Here is a 27,642-nt window from a genome sequence, read left to right as displayed (position 1 = left end):
AATAATTTAACTCATTAATTTAGCTGGAATTTATTTTTGGTATATTACATAAAAGAGACTGATTAATTCTTTTACCAATGTGTATGCAATCATCTCAATACTTGTCCTTTCTTTTTATTTTCAGAAGTTTCGTTATGAAGGTGAATCCATTTCTCAGTTGACCAGTATGTTCTAATATGTATTTTTCGGAGCATCTATTTGAATTACTATTTTTTGGATCATCCTTTTAAAAAGCATTTATCAATTCTTGCTGACTCTTCTTTAGTATTTCTAAATCATCCTTTCCAGTTTCAAAATGAAATTCCATCTTCCCGAAAGGAAAACCATGTCTTAACTATCTTTGTATCTCCATAGAGCCATACGTTCCTGCCACAGAACATAGCTAAAATAGACTTTCAACATATTTTTGTGAAATGAATGAATTCCAAAACTCATTTAGGTGTTTTCAACTCTTATTCAAAGGGCACCTATGCCCACCCACGTGCACACTGGCTCCCGTGATTCAGCTTCAGAATAAACTTTACATGAGCACTTCAGTCTTTTACTACAAACCCACTATAAACACAGCAGCTCTGTTAAACAACTGAGGAAAAGAACAGTGTCCCTCAAAAAGCAGAGTCGCTTCCAGAAGAAAGGACATCGCTTGATTCAAACTATTTTATTTCCTTTATTTTACTCAGATACGATTGGGAATCTTGATGGCCGGTCTTCAACTCCACCAAACCATAGGCTTTTCCAGTTCTGCTTCTACACCGTCTGTGAACCCACATCCCCCCCAAAGCCAAGAGGATAAGGGAAAGGGGGGCCAGTGCAATCTCCCAGGAAAACGTGGCAGCTGCAGGAAGAACAGAGACACATGAGGGGTGAACACGCTCCGACCACCAAATAGGACGTTGCCATGCACTTATAATTGGCGTTTGTTTCTTCTAATAAATATACACTGGTTTTCAAAAAGTATGTCCCTTATGCCAAGATCAAGGATACTTGAGAACGATATCTGTGGCATCAGAGAACCAAGCGAGCTAGAACAACTATCCATCAGAGAAACAATGCAGAATTGCAGGGGCAAGGCAGGTGTCGAAGGTCGGATTTTGTTCCCTCCCCGTCGGGCTGTGTGCAGTAAGATGCCTGCCTAGGTCTCGGCCAGCCAACTGTGATGTGGCCAAGGTACAATCTGCACTTTTCCAATGAGCGTGGGTGTCATGAGGAGTCCATAAAGTAACAAAGGAAAAGAAAATAAACTTTGAATAAAGGAGCTTTAGGTGTCGAGATTATCGCTTGGATGCAGCTATTTTATATTCTACTCCTTGGCATCTCTGTGTTATGAAAATATAGGAAGCAAGCATGGATAAAAATTAACAAGTGGTGGGGGGAGGGATACATTGGGAGTTTGGGATCAACATACACACACTACTGTATACAAAATAGATAATCAACAAGGACCCACTGTACAGCACAGGGAACTCTGCTCAATATGCGATAATAACCTACATGGGAAAAGAATCTGGAAAAGAGGGGATACATGTATATGTATAATCTGAATCACTTAGCTGTACACCTGAAACTAACAAACACAATATTGTACATCAACTATACTCCAATATACAATAAAAATTAAATTAAAAAAAAGTTACCAAGTAAACACATGGATGATGAAGCCAGAATTCTACATTTTTTTTTTTTTGATGGTAGTTATAATGAATTCTACATTTTTAAGCTACTATTTATCCTAGTCTGTACAGGTGCTCAGGAATCAACACAATCTCAAACAATTTCTCCAGATCATTCTTAACATCTTAAAATCCCTCAAGACTTAGAAGCGAGTGAAGCTTTAATCTTCAGAGCAGCCACTTGGAGGCACCTCTTAGCCCTGGTGACAGGCTTTCAAGATGTGTGTGTCCTCTGTGATCAGTCATGGCCAACCCAGCGGAGGACATGCAGAGACAGGGCTCACATCCAAGAAATGCCTGCAGGCTCCCAGCATCACAACCAGACAAACCATGGCTTCCTTTTGGTCACTATTCTGAAGCCCAGCAGTGGATCCTGCTTTCTGTGGAATCCTCCATTTCCAAGACTGTACCACCACCAACTCGCTCGTGGAAATGATCTGGGACATCAGCCTTTGCATGTGTCCTAGGTCAATGGTTCTCAAACTTTAATGTGAAAGGAGCTTGCTAAATTACAGTCTTTGGCCTCACCCCAGAGAATTTGACTGTGTAGATCTGGGGGTGAGCCCAGGAATCTGCATTTTCAACTAGTGGCTCAAGTGGGGGGTGCTGGTGTGTAGACCACAGTTGGAGAGGTTTATTGTGTGGTCATTCCTGCCCTGAGGCCTACCCAAATCCTCAGCTTTCCAATTAAAAGCTCATCTGCAGCTGCCTCCCAGCAAATATGAAGAATGTGGGGCAGCTTGTGTTTACTGATTGTGCAGATTGCCTAGAAGGCGCGGTAAGTTTCCCCATCTGTCATCCATAGGGATGGCTTTCTCTCTTCCCTTCTTATCCTTCAGGCTGTCAACAGACTACATCATCTGCATCTCCCTTTCCTGCTCAGTATTCAAACATTGAGAAGAAATTGATTTGTCAAAATGATAAATCAGGTTTTTCTTTTCTCCTTTTGTAAATGTCCTTAGGTGAGCACTGGGTTGGTTTGGCTACAGTCTTGCATTTTATTTCCTGATGACGGATGGCTTTAACCCTAAAGCTTCCTGAGCCCTGGGTACCTCCCAGTCCCCAGCTCTTGGAGGAAGAAGTTTCTCAACCTCAGAATAAAAAACATCCCACCTTCCTAGAGGGGTCATGAAAGCACAGCTGCTCCTGCTAACCAAGGCAGAACCATAAGAGGGCACAGGGATTTTTAAAATCTGTCCCAGAACCATTTTATATTTTTTTCCAAAAAACCAGCTCCCTCTTTAAGTTTTTCTTTGAGTATAATCTCCCAAAGCCAGCCTCCACCCTACCGAAAAAGTCATAAAAAATGAGAGAGTTGCTTTCTGTGCACCACTAATGGGAAACTCACGGGCCCTCCTAGGTGATCACGTGGAGAATTAGGAGCTTTGTTTAGCATCCACAGAGCATCCAACACATTGTTTTTCCCTTTAATGTCCCCCAAATCCATACCTTCTTTGACTGTGGTACGAAGCGTCTGGAAACTCATTGTATTGCGGACAACACATTTAAAATCCGTGTGCAAATCCTCTCTTATGACTGGATCAAAAATCAGTGGCACTTCGATGTAGTTCTCATTATTTTCTGAGTATTCCCTGAGTAAGAAAACAGTTGAACATAAAGTGTCAAACGCCAGCTTGTCTTTTCACCAGAGACACCTACACACCCTCAAGGCTCCACTGTGCTTAAATCGATGTCATGATTTACCAAGTGAGGGGCACTTGCCATTATCTTTGTTACTCATTTGGGAGAATTTCTAAGCCTGTTCCTGAAGGTAAGAGTGACTCTGAAGATGCTGGTAACTATGACAGGATGCTTGTGACAAGGAGCACTTGCAGGAGCCGGTTTAGTTTGGATAATGGGGGTGGGGATTCACTTTTTAAGACCCTTGATGAACAAAGAACCAGTAGTGGGAACAGAAATATCTAGTTTTGGGAAATTGGACTGTATCACCAAGAACTCATTTGCATACTGGAGGGCAGGGAGTTTCCAGGAATCCCGTCCTCCACAGCGTCTGCTCTCATCTCCACTCACTGCCAACTCTCTCACTCTGGAGACTCAAGTTCAAAGCTGAGGACTGCAAACAGGCCATGCGGGAGGGCTCTCTAGACAACATCACTGCCATTTGCAATGTTGCAGGAATCCAAAAGTGCTTCACTACAATCTATTAGTATGAATAAAAATATCACGGAAGCGGATCCACTAGGACTATTTTTTTTTTAACCTATGGGGGGAAGATAGGCTCCTTTAAGTAAACAGTGTGAGTAAGCTGACATGCGGCATGTTGAGTTCTGCCCAAGATTTTCACAACGAGGATTTGGAAGAAGTTGTGCTAACCACAAATAATTTCTACCCACTAAATTGCATCCAGAAAGACCTTTTTTGATAGGTCTTTCCAAAAAGACAAAAACTGGGCCAGCAAAAGTTCAGGCAAATTCAGAGTATTGAAACTATAATTTTAAAAACCCTTTCTAATTTGGAACATAGAAGGGTCTGCCTTCCTCACACGCAAGTGGTTTCCATTTACAAGGCCTGATTGTTCTACTTTCAGAGTGAGAAAATATTTTTCAGAGATGAAGGCTTATGAGGACAGAATTACTGCTTTCTTTCAGAGGAAACTTCCTTAGAGACTGGCAGCCCACATTTCCCTGAGAAACAGGGGTAGCTCTCAGATCCCGCAGCTACGTTTCAGAGTCTTTTTAAGAGCTGTGAAAATGGTGTGAAAATGTTTGACTCTCGGGCTGCAACGTTGGAAATGAAAATATGTTAACTCAAAGTATTTGTCTGAAAACTGCAACGCTCAAGAAAGAAAGGTTTGATGAAATAGCTAGAAGAGGTAATAGCAATGCCAAGTAGTAGGCTGTAACTCAGATTTAAATAGAAGCCTTGATTCTCAAGAACAGTTGGTAATTCTTAGCACAACCCAATGTTCAGGATTCTAAAAATCCAACGGATTAGAATCAAAAAAAAATATATATATATATTTGTAATGTGGTGTGTGTGTCATATTGATGGGCTGGCTAGGACATTGTCTCCACAAGGAAGTGACGTCCACAGGGGTTCACACAGCTCTGCCCAGGGGATAAGGAAGATCTTCCCCCACTTACTGGCGCTGCCCCTCGGTCACGCGGCCCCCCTGGTAGGCATCCTCTACATAGGTGTTGTTGGCCGTCCACCACAGCACGGTGGTCGAGTGTATGCCAGCTCCCAGAAACACCTTACACGGGATCGTCAGTCTCGACCCTAGGGACAGCAAGACACAACGCATCAAACATCAGAACCCAGCAAGGGGACGAGGTCACATCGGTGGATCTGAGTGGTGGGCCCTTCCCCCTCTTTTCAGATATCCTCACCAGCCAATTCTTTTCTTAGCCAGAAAGTTAGTTCCCTCAAGCAACTCGGTTCACCTAGAGCATCAGTATTTACCAAGCATCTCCAGCTCCTTCCACTGGTCCTCAGGGCAGATGGACACCCAGAGGCAAACGGCTTCCCCAAGGCCACTGGGCTCCTACAGAGCATTCTGAACTCTGGGACTGCCCTCCTTCACAATTTATTCTCATTGCTCCAAAAATCCAAATGAATGTGTGGATTCTGTCTCTTTGCCCACTGCTGGTCTCAGCTCCCCTGTTTTTCCTGGGAGGTCTCCTTCCCAGGTCATGTTCATTTAAGATTAACCCTTTCAAAAGCCACTGTGTTTTACATGAATGGTGCCTTCTACAGTTGTGCAACGTGATGGCCCTGGGTCTCCAGCCTCAATCGCTGTAAGTTATGTTTTATTTTAGTCACCAAAGGGGTGGAGGGGGAATAAATGAAGAAATTCCTCCCATGTGTTTCTTCCTTATGGGTGATGGGCCTCCCTGGGGGGTGTGTCCTTTAATGCACCTGGCCCCACTTCAGGCTCAGAAAGCCCGCTTTTCTTCCTCCTTCACATCCCTTATGACCTTACAGATTTCTCTACCAAAAGCAGCCCATTCACTCTGGCCTCCTGTGACTCTGCCAGGCACATCAGTGCATGCAAAGCGACAGGGTGGGAGACTCAGCTCCACTGGGCTGCGGAACACGGAGGATATGGGGTGCTGGGGCGCCAGTCAGCACTAACCTGGGTCCCCTCTTCCCTAAGCTTCCAAGAGGCTGTCCTGAGAGCCCAGGCAGCTGTCAGGGCGCTGCAACCCAGGCGTCAGGCAGCAATCCCAGCAACTGTGCGAGAGCCCTCCTGCTCCATGGCCACCAATTAAAGTTTAAATATAAGCCCAACACCAAACAGAAGTAGGTAGGTAGGTAGGCAGGAAGGAAGAAAGGAGGTAGATAGATGATAGATAGTTGATAGGTAGCTAGAAAGATGGATAAATAGGTAGGTAGGTAGGTAGGTAGATAGATAATAGATAGATGGTTGATTGATAGACAGACAGATAGACAGGACTCTGCATCCAGGGTTTAATAAATGAGCATAAGACCGACAAAACCACTATATAAAAACAAATACCTAAAAAAGTACCGGCCTCACAGATGCGCTGGCTTCAGTCTGAACCCCAGCCCAACCTGACCGTGGCTTTCGGTCAGACACTGTGCCAGTGACCCGTGGACAGCTTTTCCTTCTGGAAATTGGAAGAAATAAGACCTCCCCACAGGGTCAATGTTGGCCTTGAATGGCATCTTATCAGACTTAGTGTTCAATAAGAAAGTGTGTGCTGGCCAGGACCGTGAAAATTGGTGAAAAATGGAAACCCCTGTCAAGCACTTTCATTAACTCCCTTGACCCGCTGACCGGCTATTTTGGCGACAAGACATTGTCTCTGGGGGGCCAGCAGGGACAGGGTCAGAGTCTTGGGGAAATGCTGAGCGTCAGCCAGGTGTTGGTAAAGTGAATTATTTTAAATGAACCACAGGTGCTGACTCTCGGGGGAATCACGCCATTAATCCTTTCATGCGGTTAACAACGGCTACCAGACTCTTCTGAATTTTGCATTGAGATTTTTGTAGGTACGGTTTTCAAGAAGCAAAGGGTACATGTTTTCCGATAATGCCATAACTAAGAGTGTTTGGTACAGGGAAATGTCCCCTTGCATCTGCTATTTCCCTCTGGAGTAGGGTCTCCACCCAGGACCTGCATACCCCGGGACAGGCACAGTCAGTGACACAGGGGTCCCGGGGCCCCAGCTTTGGGATTTCAGGTATCCCCGCCGGTTACACAGTCCTCACCCAGTGAAGCTGAGATGGTCTGGTGAGGGGAGATGATCACTGGAATGGTCTCCTCTTCTCTTTCTGAGAAAGACATAAGGAAAGGAGGTTCCGTTAGGAAAGCCTTCATGACAGGCTGAGGATCAGGGTCTATTGTTTAGCTGATTAAATTATCCTTTACAGTAGGGCCAGCAATTGTGAGACTTGGGTTTTGTTTGGCAAAGGAAACCGGCTCTCCATGAAATTGAGCCTCTTCGGCCAATGCCTTTCCCAGAAGAGAGATTATTGGAAGAAGCCACAGTTAAACACACATTCCACTAACAGATGTTCTTTGCTCTGTGATAACAATTAACCATTCCCCTCCCCGGCTTCCTGAATGAACCCTTAACAGGAATGTTCACGATGTTCACCGGATGGGTCTTACCCCAAAGGCTCCTTGCCCTAAAGTAGCTCTCCCCCACTCCCTCCCCAGCTGCCCCACGCACCCGCCACAGAATCCCAGGGTCACTTCCGAAAAAATAAAAAAGGCACAGGGGCTCCAGAACCACCTGTTTGTGATGGTTGTGATGGTAACCCCACACTGAGTGAGAAACAGACTAACCCAGCTTGGCCACCAGGGCTTGTGAATTGAAGAGGTTGACTCTTTGGGGGAGAATAGGAACCCAGCTCCCCAAGAGGCAGGTCTCCCAGCCGCTGGAAGCAACTGGGCATCTGAAATGGAGCAGAAAGGACAGTTTGGGAAGTGGACGCTCTATCCTCACCTCTTCCACTGAAGAGTATTTGAAATCCTAAGAGGAATAAGCATTACGCGGCATCTCAGGAGAACCCAGGGCGCAGCCGGCTTCTCCGCCGTGACCGGGAGTCTTTCCCCTCACGGTTACAAGGATGCCTCAAGGATGAGATACATCTGTGGGTCCAAACTCCAGGGCGAATCAGCATCACCTGGGGAGCTTGTTAAACACGGACTGCTAATCGTTTCTAATTCAGTAGGTCTGGGACAGGACCTGAGATTCTGCTTGTCTGATGAGTACCCAGGTGATGCTGGTGCTGCTGCTGGCGGAGGACCACCCTTTGAGACGGGCTGAGACACCGTGGTCAAGACTCAGGATCATACGTAGGTTGGCGCCCCCTAGTGTTCCTGTGCAGTATCACATGAACAGGATAATTCGGGACCCCTTCAAAGTCTTGGGATTCTCAGGGATCCCCACTGTGGGGGAGCAAGCGGTTGATGTGAATGAATCCTCACAAGACGTTAAAAAAATAATCTAGATATTTCCATTTAAGGAGACACGATTTTCCCTGTAGTAAACTTGAATCTCGATTCTCTGGGAGAAAAATGTCTTTCCCCTCATAGACCAATTATGTAACCTTAATATAGTTCCAGAGCTCTCCAAAATGCCCTTAAAAGACTCCAATTGTGTAGTTATTCAGTGTATAAAATTAAGAAAAGCACCATACTCTTCAGGGCGGGGGCCTGGACAGCATCACTCGTGTGCCCTTTGTACCAGGCTTGACGTCCAGCACATCGAAGGCAGGAAGGAAACACTGGACAAACTTGACATCTAATCAGTACTGTTCATAGCATTATTTTCAGGTAGAACTCATTTAAACGAATGAGAGCCCTCACTATTTAACATCCTGGTTTCAAGCGTAACTAGACCTGCTGGGGGAAGACCAAAAAATAAAAGGCAGTTTTTACCACATATGTCAACGCATAGCCTTCTCAGTGAAAAATCCAATAAAATCCTAGTATCCTAGGACGTCCCTGGTGGCACAGTGGTTAAGAACCTGCAGGGGACAGGGGTTTGATCCCTGGTCCAGAAAGATGCCACAATGCCACGGAGCAACTAAGCCCATGTGCCACAACTACTGACCCTGTGCTCTAGAGCCCAGCATCACAACTACTGAGCCCATGTGCTGCAACTACTGAAGCCCACGCACCTACAGCCCATGTTCCACAATGAGAAGCCTGTGTGCTGCAACGAAGAGTAGCCCCTGCTAGCCACAACTAGAGGAAGCCCGTGCGCAGCAATGAAGACCCAATGCAGCCAAAAGTAAAAATAAAAATAAAACTCCTAGTATCCTAGAATTATTCACAAAGCTACGGCAACCATGTTGTGATGGCTGGCCCTGGAGGTGCAAGCCTCCGAAAGGGACCTTCCAAAGGGACCTTCCAACAGCAGTTTGACCCCCTCTAGTGGTGTATGTTTTAGCCTCAGACTTGAAGACCAATCAAATATCTAGGGATTCACCTTTCCTCATAAAAACACCCTGCTTCCCATCTTTCCAAGCATCCTACACATTTTATAAGCCTGTTGCTTGGAGAGTTGCCATATCTGTTTTCCTTTCATACCAAAGACATTCAAAGAATTCTATGGGAACCCTAATTTTTTCCTGGCATGCTTGCTGCTGAACCAGGGTGCAGAGGTACCTTGACAGCAAGTACTCACTCTTAACACGGAGTCTGATGTTCCTGGTGATGTCGTACTGCTTGCCTTCGTGAACAAACGTCATGGCGCACCTATAATAGCCCGCATCCTCCATAGATACATTGTTTACAAGCAAGCGAGTTCCCCTCATACTTAGAAACTTCTCCTGGTCTTGTTCCAAAGGTACAGAATCCTTAAGGGAAAATGTTTTCAGTTACACGATATCCTGATTGACATCTCAAAAACTATGAACAGCATAGGTAGTATCAATCACTACTGAATTTGCAGCCCAAGAATCACTCCGGTATTTATTTGCAGATATTGTCCTTTAGGACATGCTTCCAACTGTATTTTTAGCAGGGGGAGTTTGTTAGCATATAAAACAAAGTGGCTGGGTTTGTTCAACCACAGTGTTTAAAGCACATATGCTTCTGCACAATGGGAGAGAAAGAAACTATCTTCTTTGACAAAGTAGGTGATTAAAATATAGATATATTTATGGCCTAACAGCTGCCTATAGACCTTGGGAAACATCCAGAAAGGAGTGCTATGATGTCGTCATGTACTTGGAGAACGATGCTTAAAGAGTTGATGTCGCAGTAATCACTTTAAAAAATCATCTCAATTTTAGGAGTCAGTAGAGGTAGAGAAAAAATTGTAAGACAAAAATAACTGTGCGACATGAGGCCACAGTTCCCACATGGACAAAAGGTACTGTGGGTTCTACACAACAGAACCTCAGAGGGAGGCCACCGGTAACAGAGAACACACCCTCATGAGCACAAAATGTTCTCAGGAACATCTCTTTCAAAACCATGATGATTACAATAGTCAAATATGACCTTGAGTCATTTCAGAGACTTTTCCTGAATGAGAACACAGGCATAACTGGAATAGTTTGTCACCCATATGGCTCATGAAGTCTAGTTGTACAATGTATTTAATTAAAAAAAGAGATTTCATTGTTCCCAACATGAGTGATCAAATATGAAAAAAGCCAAAAAAAAAATTAAAAATTAAAAAAAAAAAAAGCCAAACAGGGCCCAGCAGCACAGTTCTTCCAGGGCCTACAAGTCCCCAGGGCTCCCCCACAAGGCAGGGATGTGTGGGCTCTGGCCTCCGGGGTCAGAGGTTTTGCTTCGCCCTCTACCAACTGCGTGACCTTGGGCACATTCCTTATATTCTGGGTCTCCATTTCCTAATCTGTAAAATGGAGCTATTAACAGCCCCTACTGCACTGGGTGCAAGTCAGGGAGTTGAGAACAGACTTGTATACAGTACGTGCTCAGTAATGAGTAACATTCTTAGGATGGGAATAAATATTAAGTGCCACTGTGATACCCTTGTCCACCCATATTTATTAAAGACCATTTACATGTCAAGCACTGCACGATGTGCTTCACACATCATTTAATCTCAAAACAATCCCAGGCAGTGGGAGTGATGAACTGCCGTCTTGCAGAAGGAACAGGTTTAAGAGATGAAATAATTGACCAAGGCTACACAGCAGGTCAATAAAGAAGCAGGGTTTCAAATATAGACTGGTCACCTCCAGAACCTGTGCTCTTTCCTCTACAGTTAAAAACTCACTTGACCTTTATATGCTCTTACAAAACCAAGAGCTCTATAACTGGGCGGGCTAACTCATAGGAGCTGGCTATTTACTTTCTCTGAAAATCATTTAAAAGTTTCCAATATTAAATTGATATCCTATACATATCTTGCAGTTAGAATACCAGTCAACTGGTCAACCTATTTTTTTATTAAAGGGTTAATTTCTATCCATTTTTAAACTAATAACCGTACACTTCAGTATCAATCCATGGTCTATATCAGGGGTCGGCAAACTTTTTCTGTAAACGGCCAGAAAGTAAATATTTTAGGCCTACAGTCCATGTGGCCTCTGTCTAACTACTCAACTCTGCCATTGCCCCAGGAAAACACAGAAACAAATGAGCGTGTCCCAGTAAAACGTTACTTATAGATACTGAGATTTGAGTTTTATATCATTTTCACAGGTCATGAAATATTAGTCTTTGTTTAATTTTTTTAACCATTTAAAAAAGTGAAAACTATCCTTTGGTGAACATACAAAACTGGGTGGCAGCTCAATCTTACGCCGGCTGTCATTTGCCCACACCTGGTCTAAACAAGGGAGTCAATGATAGTATGAAGGTGAGTCGAAAATTATCCGCACTCTGGCTGTAGCTTTTATTTTAATTAACTTTTAGAAAAGACAAATATATCATTTTTCGACATAATCTCCTTGCTTTTCAATACACTTTGTCCATCTGTCAACAAGCTTTTGTATTACCTCATGAGAAAATATTTTAGGCTGAGGTGCAAGCCACAAATATACTGCTGTCTTCACTTCATCAGAAGTGAATCTTCATCCTCGTAGGGCAGCTTTCAGGCAACCAAACAGGTGAAAGTCTGATGGAGCAAGATCAAGACTACAGGGAAGATGCTTTAACACCTCAAAACAAAGTTTTTGCAGAATGTGGACAGTGCGGGCAGAGGTGTGTGGATGTGCATTGTCATGCAAGATCACAACACCCTTGGATAACAGTCCTCTGTGTTTAATCTGAAGTTTAGGCTTCAGCTCTTTAACAAGCATCTCACTGTAATGAGCACTGTTGATTGTTGAACTTTTTTCCTAATAATGTTCCAATACTGGCCCTTGAGAATCCCAGAAAACTATAAGCATCAATTTTCCAGCTGATGGTTGACTTTTGAACTTTTTCTTGGTCGGCAATTGAGGATGTTTCCATTCCATACTCTACCATTCACTCTCAGGCTCGTAGTGATGAATCCGTGTCTTGTCACCAGTAATGATTCTGTTTAAGAAATTTCACCTTCCTTAGAGTATCGGTCCAAATTTTGTTTGCAGATATCCAAATGCTTCTTTTTATCCTCTTCTGTGAGTTGTTTCAGTACCCATCTCACACAAACTTTTCGAAACCAAAGTCTGTCATGGATTACTTTGTTTTGAGGTGTTAAACATCCTCCCTATAGTCCGATCTTGCTGCATCAGACTTTCACCTGTTTGGTTGCCTGAAAGCAGCACTACAAGGATGAAGATTCACTCCTGATGAAGAAGTGAAGATAGCGGTGCCTTTGTGGCTCACAGCTCAGCCTAAAACATTTTTTAATGAGGGAATACAAAAGCTTGTTGACAGATGGACAAAGTGTATTGAAAAGCAAGGAGATTATGTCGAAAAATGATATATTTGTCTTTTCTAAAAGTTAATTAAAATAAATTCTACAGCCAAAGTGCAGATAATTTTTGACTTACCCTCATAAATACTTATTCAGCCATGCAAGACAGGAAATTGTGTTTATAGTTGCTCCTTTAACTCAAAGGTTAATTTTCAGAGGACTGGGGCAGGGAGGGTGGGGGGGACTCGAGGGGGGGAAGTCAAGGAAGGGAGGGAATACGGGGATATGTGTATAAAAACAGATGATTGAACCTGATGTACCCCCCCCCAAAAAAAAAAAAAAAAAAAAAAAAAGCTCTGCGAGGGACATGGCTCAGGGGCTGAGCCTGAGCTCCCAATGCAGGGGGCCCAGGTTCCCTCCGGGGGAGGAACTGGATCCTCCTGCAGGTCACAACAAAGATCCCGCGTGCTGCAGCGGAGACCCGGGGCAGCCAAAACAAACAAAGGCATACAGAAATAAACAGTAAAAAAAAAAAAAAAAAAAAAAAGGTTAATTTTCATGTGCTTTAAAAAAAAAAAAAAACTTCCCTTAACATGTGTATAAAGATGTTAAACAGTTATTTCTAAATTTTTATAGACAAATGACAGAATAAAAAGCTATTTTCTTCAGCTGTTATTTACTCTGTATTCATTTCACACTCTGTCTTTTCTAATTACCATCTGAGGGTCCTCACCCAAGCCCTATAAAGACTAATAAAATATATTAATCATGGCCTTTTTTAAAATCAATGGTTTAAAAAACAGAAATAGAAAAGTGAACATATTGCCTTCAAATGGGTATTTTATGTCTTTCCTATGGCTCGTCAAACACATTTTCATTAAATGGCAATTCTTAAAGATGTACCTTGTACCATCGAATCTTCACATCAGTTTTGTTCCCAATGAATTCACTCAGATCAGGACAAACTAATAACCCGGAGGCTGACAAGGTTATAATTTGTGGGTAGGAGATGAGAGTCAGGGAAGCTTCTGACTTCTTGAAAACCCTGAGCTCAACGGACATTTCATCACAGTAAGAGGCATTTCTGATTTAAAAGGGAAAAAAAGAATAATAAATGGCAAGGCAAAATGAAAGTAAAACTAATGAAATTAAGAAAAATTTCCCCAATCTCATTAAATTCTTCATTCTGTATTTTCCTCATTAGCATTGCAATTCTTCTGTCCCTGGTCCTTTTGAATCTTTGGGGCACACACACACACACAAATACCACATCATAATTGTCATATAGAAATGGTGATGTATTCTGTGTTTCCAAAAAGGACCCTCCACAAGCCTGATTTCAAGCCCACGGAGGGCCACTAAGAAACCCCCAAGTCCTTTTCAAAGGGGCCTAAACTCTTCCAGGTTCTGTGTGGGGGTCCTTGATCACAGCCCCAACATGCTCCAAATTCCTGGTCCAGGTAACCTTATCTAGAATGGAGATATTGTTTCCTAAGAGCCACTGCTTCCATATAAAGAAAATCCTCTATACTTCTCTTGGAAATCATTTATCAACTGAAGTCAAATTTCAGAAAACTGGTGAGAACTTTGTATAAGATCTAGAAAAGATTTTTGCAATACTGCATGGGGGAAATTAACTTGGTAAGCTTGTCTGTTTGGTTTTTATTTATTTATTGTTTTGGTGGGTCTAACTATAATCTCATTATCATCATTCTATCAAGAACCTAGAAATGGGGAAAGAGCAGAGGCAAAACGTTGACAGAAACATAGAGGACGTGGAAGGAAGGACAGAGGATATTAATTCAAACTATTTTTTTAAGTAGAAAAACATAAAGATAAAATTAGCTCAGCTAAGTTCCTGGTGACCTAAGAAACACGGGACATCAACGAAGACAATGAGAAGGTGTGTTTTACAGGGTTGGGGGATGGAGGACTTGCACGGCAAAATGTAAAACAATCTACATCCAAAGAAGGAACAAAACGTGAAAATTATATGTGAAAGAAATAAATAATAAACACTTACTACCTGAAAGCAAAAATAAATTAAATCAAATATATAAGGCCAATATCTATATTCTACTTCATATCTGGTTGAAGAAAGGCAAAAGATGAAAAATATTTTATGCATGAAGAAATGCAGAAAGCAAGCAGAAATAGAGACACAGATGTAGAGAACAAATGTATGGACACCAAGGGGGGAATAAGGAGTGGGATGAATTGGGAGATTGGGACTGACACACATACACTAACTAATATGTATAAAATAGATAACTAACAAGAACCTGCCGTATAGTACAGGGAACTCCACTTCGCTGTACAACAGAAACTAACACAACATTGTGAAAAAAGAAAAGAAAAAAGAAATGCCCCCAATAAAAAAAAGAAAAGAAAAAAGAAAAAAGAAAGCTAACTATCACCTTGAAAAATGCATAATCTCACTGCACTTCGAAGAAATGCAAATGAGGACAAGTCTAAAGAACAGCACACACCTGAAAATAGCCCTCCCAGCAGTTTGTAGGGAGGAGGACTTGCTGGGCCCTGTGCTGGGTGCTCTGCATACACCATTTCATTTATTCTCCAACCCTGTGATACTATCATGTCACTTTTAGATGAGAAAAATTAGGTACGCAGAAAGTAAGTAACTTCCTAAGGCTATAGAGACGCTAAGAGGTCAAACTAAGTTTAGAAGCCCAGTAGGGCTGTGGGAAAACCTGTAAATTAGGGCATTACATCCAGAAACCAAGCTTATTAGACATATCAAGAGTTACAAACCTGTTCATGTGACTGATCTGGTAATTCCCCTTGGGCAACAGGCCCCGTGGAAATAACTCCAAAGAAAGGTGGGCGGGGGAATCATTTGATCACCACTCATATTCCCCATGTCCTGTGGCAGCCCCACAGCCAAGATGTGGTTGTCATTGGTGCCATTTACCAAATATGTCCAGTCCCCCATCCAGAGCACACAGTGGGGTCACACGTCCTGGCAGTGAGATGTGGGGCAGCTGCCCGGCTCAGTAGCATCTATCCACCCTGAGGGACAGAACGCCTATGTGGGTTCTAGGTCACAAAATTATAAACGTCACGGGAGCAGGGCCATTTTATGCCCTGTGACTGTAAATGCCAAAGGGTATTATGACAACTGCTGGTGATTCTCACTCTATTTGACCCCAATCCCAGAGCTGGAAGAGAGTTTTAGAGGTCAGCCAGGGGAACTCTCCCACAAGCTATGAAAGATTAACCCACACTGGGTTTCCATGGCCTCTCAATCTCAGATCTCTTTTTTTCTACAAGAATAGAAAACAGCATAAGGTATTAGGTATAAATTTTTTAATCAAGTTTAAAAATAAACTTTAAGACAAACATGACTCTGTTCACATCTCCCTGATTTTTGCCTATTGTCATTTCAGTAGTAAACAAGTACTGCATTTGGGGAAAGAAAGGCCATTTCCATGTGTGTATTGACCACCTGTGATGGTGCACCCTATGCAAGATGTGCTGTGATTTCACAGAACCCTCCCAACAAACCTCTTTACAGAGCAGAAAACTGAGGCCCATAAATGTCAAATAATAAGACCAAGGTCGTACCAGACAGAAAATGAGGACTAAGATTCACATCCATATTATCCTGACTCCAAATTCCTCTTCCTTAGAAAACAAATTTAGAATTTTTGAAACTAAAAAGGGAAGAAAAACTAAGCATTTATAGCTATTGTAAAATCTGATATCCACATTTCCCTGGTGTGGAAATACAAGATTGCCTACCTGCTTCCATGGACAGGATTGAAAACACACACACACACACACACACACCATCTAGAACTGGGGTTGATGTTGTCTGAAATTCTCCCATTCATCAGTAATTTCTTTGTGCTAAGAATGTCACTTTCTTTGGTTGTCTTTCTCAATGTAAATACTTGTGGGCACAGTTTCTCCTCAAGTCAAATAAGTTTACAAAATCTGGAGAGACTCTGACGCTGGCTGGTGAAAGGATGATGAGAGCCTCAGGGTGGAAGAGAGGCAGCAGCTGAAGAGACAAGGCCAAGAGCAACATTTCCCGGCCAGGCCAACAGTCTGCCCTAATCCTTACGGAGGAACTAAGGAAATGTTTAAGGTCGCCAACATTAGGCCTACAGCCTTCTCCTTCAAGAAGTAGAAAGGTATGCCAAGACCATTCAGTGCGGAAAGGACAGTCTTTTCAACAGAAGGTCTTAGGAAAACTGGATCGCCACATGCAAAAGGATGAAGTTGGCCCATGACCTTACCCATATACAAAATTTAAATACAAAATGGATCAAAGACCTAAGCATAAGAGCCAAAACTATAAAAATGCTTAGGAGAAAACACAGGGGGAAAGCTTCATGGCATTAGACACGATTTCTTGGCTATGACATGAAAAGCACAGGAGGCCAAAGAAAAATTAGATAAATTGAACTTCATCAAAATTTAAAACTTATGTCCATCAAAGGACATCATCAACAGAGTGAAAAGGCAACCCACGGAATGGGAGAAAATATCTGCAGTTCATATATCTGGTAAGGGGTTGATATCCAGAATATATAAGGAATTCCTACAACTCAAAAACAAACAAACAAGCAACTTGATTGTAAAATGGGTAAAGGACTCGAATAGACGTTTCTCCAAAGAAGATACACAGATGGCCAATAAAGCACATGGAAAGATGCTCAACACCATTAATTATTAGGGAAACGCAAATCAAAATCACAGCGATATACCACTTCACCCCCATTAGGATGGCTATTAAAAAACAGAAAATAATAAGTGCTAGTAAGGATGTTGAGAAATTGGAACCCTTGTACATTGCCGGAGGGTATGTAAAATGGTTCAACCATCGTGGGAAACAATATAATGGTTCCTCAAAATTAACTACAGAGGGACTTCCCTGGCGGTCCAGTGGTTGAGACTTCGCCTTCCAGTGCAGGGTGTGCGGGTTCCATCCCTAGTTGGGAAGCTAAGATCCCACATGCCTCAGGGCCAAAAAAACAAAGCATAAAACAGAAGCAATATTGTAACAAATTCAATAAAGACCTTAAAATGGTCCACATCAAAAAGAAAATCTTTTAAAAAATTAAATATAGAATTACCATATGATCCACTAGGTCCATTTCTGGGTATATACTCAAAAGAACTGAAATCAGGGACTCAGATCTTTGTCCAGCCATATTCATAGCAGCATATTCCCAACAACCAAAGGCAGAGGCAGCCCCTTGATCGATAAACAGGTAAACAAAATGTGGTATGTACAGTTGCTCCTTGAACAACACGCATTTGAACGGTGTGGGTCCACTTGCACACAGATTTTTCTCAATAGTAAATCCTACAGTTTCACGCAATCCACATTGGCTGGATCCGTAGATCAAAACTGTGGCTACTGAGGAAGCGTGGATACTGAAGGCTGACTGGAAGTTACATGGGGATTGTTGACCGTTAGGGGTTGGTGCCCCTCACCCTCTGTGTTGTTCAAGGGTCAACTGTACGTAAAATGGAATCTTATTCAGCCTTAAAAAGGAAGGAAATGCTGACACCTGCTACCACATGGATGAGCCTTGAGGACACTGTGCTCAGTGAAATAAGCCAATCACCAAAGACAAACACTGTATGATTCTGCTTATATGAGGTACTCGGAATAGTCAAATTCATCGAGACAGAAGGTAGAAGGGGGGTTGCCAGAAGCTGGGGGGAGGGGAAATTGAAGGGTTTTGTTCAGTGGGGACAGAGTTTCAGCTTGGGAAGATGAAAAGATTGCTGGAGCTGGATGGTGGGGATGGTTACGCAATCATGTGAATGTAGTTAACTGAATTGTACACTTAAAAAGGGTTAAAATGGTAAATTTTATGTTATGCTTATGTTACCACAATTAAAGGGGAAAAAAGCAACAGGACAAAGAGGAGGGGGACTATACCCCATGTCAGGAGCTGTGGGTTCCACCTCAGCTCCATACCCACCACCCGGGAGGACTAGAGAAATGAGCTTGGTTCCCCCACGTGTGCAATAAACAGTTGGATTAACTTCTTCCTACCTGGGTCTCCAATTCTACTCAGGGCTCTATACCTATTTCCTGGGTCCTTGTGGATTCAGCAGTGAACAAAACAGACCAAGTCCCTGTCCTCTGGAGTTTATGTTCTAATGGGGTAGACAAACCTTACATACATAAAACACATATATGTGTGTCAGAGGAAGAAAACCACAGGGCAAGGGGAAAGAGTGGCAGGAGTCCTACTTTAGATAAAGTGGCCAGGGACATCCTCTCCATAGAGGTGACACCTGAGCAAAGACTTCCATGAAGGGAGAGAGGGTGCCATGAGGACATCTGGGGACAGGCTTTCAGGTAGGAGGTATTTCAGGAACAGTTAAACAGACATAAGGTGGGTTCCCACCTGTGCGCTTGGTTTTAAAATCCAGGTCGTCATGGAAATGCCATGCAAGCATCCATTCTTCAAGGGCCCCCCCTTGCCCACCCTCATCCCCAAGGGGCTGACCTGACAGTGCAGATGTAGGTGTCGGAGTCCCCTCGCAAGACCGGCACGATCCAGAGGGCACCGTCCTGGATCCACACGCGAGTCTCTTCCTCCCCTGGCACTGTCCTGGTGGAGCCGTTTCTCCGCCATGTCACGTTGACATGGGCGATGGCAGAGTCCCAGTACGGTACTTGGGGGCACCTCATGGCCACAGGCTCCCCTTCTACCTTGAACCTGGTTTTCGGATGCCTGCCATGAAATTGGCAGTTTCCTGCAGCCACTGAAGGGCAGAGAACCCACGGTCAGACTTTGGGTCCATCCAAGGAAGCCATGTGCCCCTGACAACATGGCCTGCCACCTGGGGGCCCCATGAACCCCTCCCCTCACGAAGATCTCAAAACTCCCAAATAACAACATTAGGGTTGCTATCTAGTCCCATCTACATTTTGTGGGAAAAGTGAAATCAGGTTTCCATGGTGACAAAAAAAATTGCCTATTTTTGACTTGATGATGCCCTTTCATTCAAAGTCAATCTTGATTGAGTTCAGATAGGAAAAGAGCTTAGTTCTGACAGGTCGTACAGTTAAAACTCAAAAGCACCTTTTATCAAGGGCAAACTCACAGCCTCTTTGGTTTGCTCCTTTGGCAGGAATGCCCGACGCCCAGAGCAAGCTCGTGCACTGGAGGAAACAGGCAAGAGGAAGACTCTGTCACCTACCAAGGCATGGATGGTCACATGTTGCTTTTTGGTAGCAACAAAACCTCCCTAGATAAGCAACTGCTTTCCCCAGAGAAGCTGCAGGCAAGCCGCCTCCAGCTGAAAAGGTCACTTCTTACCCGTGCGCTCCTCAAGCTGGATGGTGAAGGCAGAAACACCCATTATCAACATGGACAAGGTGAACATCACTCCCGGGAACTTCTGGAGGACACAGCAAGTGGAGACCGTAGGTCCAGCACCCCGCAGCCTAGAGGAGGACACAGAGGAGGGGTCACCAGGAACAACCGATGCCCAAAGAGAGAACCCCTTGAGGATGGTCCCGGGGTGGGTTCTGGAGGTTTCACCTGATGACCAAAACCCTTTTGCCTAGATTTTTTTAACAAGAAAACTCAATTTTTTTGACTTTGTTCCTCTACAGCAATTTTCACTTGGAAGAATTCCATATCCTAAGTGTCTCTCTCTCCTGCCTTAGCATTCCCTGCCCCTTGGCCTGAGAGGCTATTTCCTCACCTAAGGCCGCTGCTAGGGTCTGGGCTCAAACATCACTTGAACTTCATGAGGTCTTCCCTGACCTTCCTGTAAAGTTGCACCACCTTCTGCCCCAGCGCTCCATGTATCCTTCCCGGCTCCATTGCTCTCTCTGGTGTTTATCATCAGCCAGGTCTCTGCTCTGCAGCACGTAAGCCCCATGTGCTCAGGACCCTATTGTATTTTCTTCACATCTGTATCCTTAACTCTGTTTGTTGAATGAAGGGATGAGTGTGTGAATCACTGAAGTTAAAAGGTCCTCATATTTTACTTGTCAGAGAACTTTTCCTATGTCCTTATGGATTAACTCTTATTCTACATACAATTCTGACATAAGCCAAAGGATTGTATATGCTCTCTGGTCTAGAGCACCCTCAAGGAAAAAGCAAAATGAGGGCCAAAAAGTGAATAATTTACACAAGTTCACGAAGCATTCCTCCCCACCAACCTCCCTAAGGCTGGAGTTTCAGGTGCCTCTGCATCTCCCCGTGGTCCCTCTGCATCTCCCCATGGTCCCTCTGCATCTCCCCGTGGTCCCTCTGCATCTCCCCATGGTCCCTCTCACATTTCCTCATGGTTGGCTGTTGTATTGCTAGCCGTTACCACAACAATACTGCTAACTGAATGCCATTCAACACCAGTCGTTTGTTCTCACTCACAGGTCTGCGGCTGAGATGGAGGTTGGTTGACCTAAATTAGGCTGGGTTAGGCTCGGCTCTGAGCTTCAGGTGGGACCCAAGTCAGCTCCATGGGTGTCTCACCCTCTTTGGACCAGTGACTTCCTGGGAGGTAATCTCATGTGATGGCAAAACGCAAACAACGTGGGCAAAAGCACGTGAGGCCTTGCTTGCTCAGAACTAGCTCACTCATGTCGGCCCACATTCCACTGGCCAAAGCAAGGCATGTGGCCGAACTGCCATCTGTGGAGCGAGGAAATACCCCCACGTGTAGTGGGAGGAGCTGCAAAGTTACACCAGGAGGGGAAGGAAGTGGGAGCAAGCATGCCATTGACCACACCTGTGACTTGTCTGGCTCCCACAGGTGGGCACAGCCTTGAGGACAGAAGCCCAGTCTTATTCACAGCCTTCGTGGACTACACGGTGCCCAGTTCCAGAAATTACCAGGGAATGTGTACGATTGAAAGTCTACCAGGGAGTTGAGAGTGATGAGTGAATCCAGAATAAACATCCCCCCCTCCATGTTCTTGAAGTACTTTGACTTGTTCCCTGTTCCTGGCAAAGATATCATTCTTTGCCAGGAACAGGGAACCCAGATGGCTCTTAACTGGCCAGGGCAGAGTTGGTGGACAGAGGAAGTGACCCTTGTGCTCTAGAAACCCTTCCCCATCGTTGGTCAGGAACCATCAGAAGGCATGGGCTCAGAGCTGTGGCAACCTGAGCTCCCTAGCTGGTGATGAGGTATGGGGGGTGACGTGGAGGACCTGAGACTTTCCCCTTGGCTGGGTGTCTGCCCCAGGCTGTCTCCCCTAAGCTCTTCCTGCTTCTACGGGGTCCTATCCTTCACATGTTTTTGAAACACAAACATTTCCTGTCACTTTACCTCTAACCCCACCCAAAGTTCACTAGGTTACTTGTTTAGCATAAAGGTCACACCAACATTAACCATGTTGCTTTGTCCTCTTTGGACAGGGACTAGCTTATCATGTCCCAACCATACTGCTCCCAGCCAGACTCACTAGTTCTCTACTAAGGACATGAAAGAAACAGGAGTTAAACACTCCACGTGCAATCAATACCACATATCCGAATAAATGAAGTCAAAGATGTTGACACAGGGGACCAGTGGAAAAGTGATGGCTGCTGTGCTAAATACTGAGCGTTTCTTCCTTCATTTTACCTCCACGGTGAGAATTATCACACCAAATTTATGGATGATGCAATAGAAGAGATTAAGAAGGTAAAATAGGTTGGCAAATATCTCACAGCTAGTACTCAGGGATTGACGTTTAAACCCAGGATTGGTGATTCCAAAGCCCTTACTGTTCAAAAATACAGTTTCTGTGTCAGATGCTGCTAATTTTCTCCTCCAATGTCTGTTTCCCTAATAATGGAATCCCCGACTCTTACCTGGGCACTGCCCCATCCCACACAAAGACTACATTTCCCATCCTCCCTTGCAACTAGGAGTGGCCATGTGACAACATTTGGGCCAATGAAATGTCAGTGGAAATGTATGCTCTTCCCAAAATGTCAACTTAAAAGTCTTCTTAAAAAACTTAAAAGTCTCCACTTCAAAGTCTGCCTTGCTGCCAGCTTAGTGTGGATGTGGTGGCTGGATTGGGCCATGTGCAGACCACGTGCTGAAGTGGTGGGGCGACCAGAGAAGCCTGGTCCTCGTAACTTCATGGAGCTACCCACACCCCACCCCGACTGCCTCCTTTTATATATTCAGGTTTCCTGTCATCCTTACCCTGAAACCCTAATCTCAAGGACCCCAGGGAAGGAGCCTGGCTGAGTTCTGTCACTTGTGTTCTCACTGCTCCTGTTTCTGAGACTCAACTCTTTCAAATAAACCGTTTCTGCCCATTGACCCTGAGAAGTCATCTCAACTCTTCTCAGGTGAAAGCAGCCCCCAAGGTTCAAGCTTAGACTCCGATTGCATGAAGATTTGAAATCACGTTTAAAATCACTCTGATACCTGAGAGTCAAGCTGTGTCCACTCTGGGGTGGCTGCTCGCTGAAGCATCACAGAGCCACGGAGCTGGGAGGGGCCCCAAGAAATCTCGTGCCATCCCTTTCTTTTCAGGGGAAGAACGTGAGACAGACGTTAACCCTCTTCTCAAAACCACACCACTGGTCAGGGTGAGCAGTACAACTGATTCAATAAAGACGCTGTTCCAGTGGAACAAAATCCTACACTGTTGTTCTCCTCCAGGACCAGCCCCTGCCCATTCACCCCTGAACCCCCACCTGAATCCCCAGCCCCACTTGGGCCACAGATCCTCTCCTGGGCCCCCAGCCCCCCATCTGGACCCCCAGCCAAGGCAGTTGTCTCTGTTCCTCTCTGTGGACTTTGGCAAAATAGCTGGTTTGCTGTGACCTCTCCAGGAAGTGGCTTCAGACAATTAAACCACAAACACACAGTAGTGATCATTTTCAATAATTGAAACCTCAGAAGCAGGCTGGAACCAGAACTGCTGTAGTGAGGGAAACAGTCGGTCTTTGGCGGGCCCAGAGGAAAAAGAATTCGTTTTGCAAAGGTTTGCAGCAAAATGCTGTTTTCCTGCCCTACTTTCTTTAAATGTGTCTTTACATTACAGGCAATTTGACATTTCTGCTTGAATCTGAGGTGACCCTCTTACTGGAAGAAAGAAGTTTTAAAGGCAGCTCGTTTCAAGTATTTGCGTTACAATTCTGCCTTTATTTTCTTCTTCTGTCAAATAACCCTATTTCACCATACTCAGTGAAAGAGCACTGAGGAATAGGAGGCAAAGCAGGGCCAGGCATAGGAAAATGACAAAAATGTGTGAGGAGCTGAAGAAAAGGAAAAGAATGCAGTGAGGTGGAAATTGCGGATGGCCCAGCCTGAGCCAGGGGTGCCCGGAGGGCGGGGCTGGCGGGGGGTGGATGCAGTTGCAGAGCAGCGTCCCCCGAGGCCCTCGCTAAGGCCCAGGGGACCACACCTGGCCTGTGGCCCTGGCTCTGCCTCCTGTTCAAGGGTGGCACATGTAGCCTGAGGGTGTATAGGTGTTAACTTCACCTTTTAGTTTAACGTTGAACAATTCCAACAGACTAAACAGTTGCAGGAATAGTATAATAACACCGGTATGTATCTTACCTGGGTTCACCAATGTCTAACATTTTTCTTTATTCTCATTTTCTCTGTCTCTGTCTTTCTGTCTCTCTATCTCTATCTCTCTCTGGGTCCCCGACCCACTCCTGACGGTCCATCCCTGTGCTTCCCAGAGATTTAGTTCCAAATACTTCTGCTTCAGCTTTGAATTAAAAAAAAAAAAAAAAAACTTCCAAACTTAATTTTGATGTAAATGTTAATTTTTCCATAGGTTTCAGAAGTGGGGCCTGGGCCCCCAACCCCCTTCCTGGACCCCCAACCCAACTTGGGCCCCCCAACTCCTTACCCCCTGACCTGGCCCCACTTGGGCCCCCAAACCCCACCTGGGCCACAAACACACACATACATGCACACACACACATACACATACGTATTTTCCCCGAACACCTGAAAGTTTATTGAGAGTAAATAAGTAAATGATAGCTCCAGAGATAAATCTGCAGGCATTTAAAAGTACAAATTTTATTTTCTAGTATATTTGAGTCTCTCTCTTCATTCACCCAGAAGATGAAACTTTATTTCTATGTTCACTTTGTTCCGGGAAGGTTTTAGGCAACTATCCATCTCTGAGTCAGGCGGTACAGTCACCCAAGGCACAAACACAAGGTGACAGGTCTTGACTATCAAGGAAGGCAAATATCTCTCCGGCCTTACACCTACCACTGAGTCACGTCCAGTTTGCGAAATAGATTCCTAAAAATCTAAACATGTTGTTTCATACATGTGGTATAAAACCTTCTGAAACCTATGGGGAAATAAATATTTACATCATAATTAAGCTTGGAAATTGTTTTTTAATTTAAAGCTGACACAAAATAAAAAGTGTTTGGAACTAAGTCTCTGGGAAGAATGGGATGTTATGCATTTGAGGGGTAGGGAAAATCCTCTAGCTTCAGATGCAAAGAAACATAAGACCAGGTTTGAGGCACATTTTGTTGACAGATGTACTGGCTCAAAGCAGAACCTTTGAGAGAAGTCCACACACTATTTTTGTTCTATAGAAAAGAGAGAAGCTAGTGCTTTCCCCCCCCCAAAAAATGAAGGGAATTCGGAGCAGCACGGTGGGACTGTTTCTGGTCTGTGTGGCCGTGTCACCTGCATGTCCTTGACCCTGATGGGGTCCAGGGGACAAAGTCGCTTACTGGAACCCATGGCACAGGAAGGGCCATCTTTAGCAGAACCGGGAGCTGGGCCACGTTGGGCTGAATGTCAAAGGGAAGAACCTGGTAAGGCTCAGACTTGGCCCAACCAAGGGCTACACACTCTCTTTCTATTTTACTCTCTGCCAAACAAGTATCTTTTTCTCTAAATTCACCCTTTCCCAATGAACTTATCTACAAAACAGAAATAGAGCCACAGAAAACGAATTTATGGTTACCAGGGGGTAGGCAGAGGGGAGGGATAAATTGGGAGACTGGGACTGACATATACACACTCCTATATATAAAATAGATAACTAATAAGGACCTACTGTATAGCACAGCGAACTCTACTCAATACTCTGTAATGGCCTATATGGGAATAGAATCTGAAAAAGAGTAGATATATGTATATGTATAACTGATATACTTGGCTGTACGCCTGAAACTAACACAACATTGTAAATCAGCTATACTCCAATAAAAATTTTAAAATAAACATAAAATAAATAAAATCACCCTTTTCCCATCAAGCCTTTTGAACTTGATCAACTCCTGCTGCAACACGTTCAGCAAATCAGCCCAGCTCATCTTCCAGCTCAATCAAATCCTCCATTCACACCTTGAATTCCCAGTGAGCCTCAGCCATTCAGAGTCCCCAGGGCGGGGTGGGGGCGGGGGCTGGACCACCAAGCGGAGACCCTTCTTTCACCTTCCTCCTGCATGAGCCCCTCCCATGGGCCAGCCCCCAGCAAGACCACTCCTCTAGCTCAGAAGAGTCCCATCCTCCTCCAACAAAACAGACGGGGAAGCCCGACGCACGAGGTTCTTGGGACTCAAGGTTCGAATTCACCAAGCTTCAAATTCTCCCAACCTGATGTTTGTGTAAAAGGGATTCAATGCTCCGAACAACTCCAGGGGGCAAAACTCATGGGTCTGGTAGAGCGTGTCAACCCCATTATAAACATGAAGCAATGGAAACAGACTCAGATACATTAAGCAGGTTACCCAAGGCCACAAAGCAAATGGAATGACCAAGTAGGAAGTAAATCTGAGTCCACACAACCCTCATTCTTGATCCTGGTTCTCGGCTCTGTAGGAGCATCAGCACCTGGAACTGGAGGGGCTCCCAGAGCCATTAAGCTTAGCAGCCCACCCAAACAGTCTTCCCAGGCCAGCATCCTCCCTAGACGGCCACGCTTACCCGCCGTAAGATAGACACTTCCAGTCTTGGAAACTACTCATGATCAGAAACTTTGTCATTTCAGGATGCAGATTTTCCTCCCTTAAGCTCCACTCGTTGGCCAGGTTCCACCCTGGGGGCAGTTCAGAAGTCCTTCTGCATCTTCCAAGAGTCCTGAGGGTTAGGAGTCTATACAGGAAAGCACTGCGGGAACCACATGACTCTTAGAGTCTGGCAGAAAGAATGTCAATCCTGCCTTCCTTCTGGGCCAGTTGGATGGTTTGGTGCCCCTGTGAGGCTCAGTCTGTTAGTCTGTAAAGTGGCTGCAGCCTGGTGTGCATCACAGGAGGGCATATGGTATATAAGGAGGTCAGCACAGTGCTGGCACAGAGAAAGCCCTCGACAAGTGGTCACTCTCATCAGCATCTTCCAGAAGTAGACCCAACACCTCCGGGAGGTAAGCAACTTGCTCAAGAGCACACATCTTGCAGACCTGAGTGAGAAGTCAGAGCTTCCATGGTCTGCATTCTGCCTCACTCCGGCTAAAGGTCCATCACACAGCCAGAGAACGTTCTGGTGTCATAGGCAATAGCTCAGCTAATAGCTCACCAGGTGATATTCTAGAGAGGCATGCAACTTCACGTAAAGGAATCGACGAGCCTGTGTGCATACATCCATATTATAGCAGTGTGTTTAATATGCAAACACACAATCATAAACACACACACACATACGCAAGGCCTGTTATGGAATTCTAATGCTTTCATTCAGACATCTTAGTGCAAGAGTTTTTAAGCACAGGGAACAGGAGATTGAAGCTGGATTCCTGTCCTCACTTGACCTTTAGCTTGCTATGTGATCTTAGGCAAGTCACTGAGCCAATCTGGGTCACAGCTTCTTCATCTCTAAAATAAAGGGTTGGGCTGCTGAGAGCTCCCAGGTCCCTCCCAGGTGTAAAATCCTAGGGTCAGGTCAGTCTTAACTTGAGTTTAGGCTTCAGTCCTGGGCACATCTTCAGTTTCTACAGCACCAAGTCAGGGGCTTAATCAGATAACCACTGGATTGGGTCAACTCACTAGCTTAAGGTACCATAGCCAGCAAATGGGAGAGCCGGGACTCAAGCCTCCTGAGTTGCCCTGGGTACTAGAGTTTCAGCTCTATGGGGCTACTCACTGGGTAATGGTTAACTAGTACCTGGACGTTCTGTGCTGGCATGGGACAGGAGACTGGTTATGAGCAGACACACACCCTTTGAACTGAATGTTCCTTTCAACCTCTTATAATCTGAAAGTAATAAATGTCATGGATATTTGAATTATCAGTTATCCAGAAAACCAGGATAAAATATAACA

At 44.5% G+C, this 27,642-nt stretch overlaps 1 protein-coding gene across 6 annotated transcripts in view; it reads right to left on the bottom strand.

The window, feature by feature from the left end:
• Nucleotides 1-529: 529 nt before the first annotated feature.
• The window catches only part of IL1R2 (interleukin 1 receptor type 2), a 51,701-nt gene continuing 24,588 nt past the window's right edge, over nt 530-27,642 (bottom strand). For 3 of the 6 annotated variants that reach the window (XM_057742006.1, XM_057742010.1, XM_057742005.1), the window contains 8 exons: nt 19,747-19,874; nt 18,931-19,189; nt 13,337-13,517; nt 9,296-9,467; nt 6,867-6,929; nt 4,775-4,910; nt 3,120-3,262; nt 530-835 (listed from right to left, as the gene is read on the bottom strand). In XM_057742006.1, coding sequence (XP_057597989.1) covers nt 654-835; nt 3,120-3,262; nt 4,775-4,910; nt 6,867-6,929; nt 9,296-9,467; nt 13,337-13,517; nt 18,931-19,189; nt 19,747-19,813 — 1,203 coding nt within the window. In that variant the 5' untranslated portion in view covers nt 19,814-19,874 and the 3' untranslated portion in view covers nt 530-653. Of the gene's footprint in view, nt 836-3,119; nt 3,263-4,774; nt 4,911-6,866; nt 6,930-9,295; nt 9,468-13,336; nt 13,518-18,930; nt 19,190-19,746; nt 19,875-20,572; nt 20,587-20,814; nt 20,919-26,311; nt 26,822-27,642 lie in introns of those variants that run through there. The other 3 variants (XM_057742004.1, XM_057742008.1, XM_057742009.1) reach the window with 3 other exon arrangements.

Source organism: Hippopotamus amphibius, chromosome 7 (genome assembly GCF_030028045.1).
Source record: "Hippopotamus amphibius kiboko isolate mHipAmp2 chromosome 7, mHipAmp2.hap2, whole genome shotgun sequence".
In the NCBI taxonomy this organism is placed as follows: Eukaryota; Metazoa; Chordata; class Mammalia; order Artiodactyla; family Hippopotamidae; genus Hippopotamus; species Hippopotamus amphibius.
Note: the sequence above shows the minus strand (reverse complement) of the source record. Positions and strands in the feature narration are given on the sequence as shown.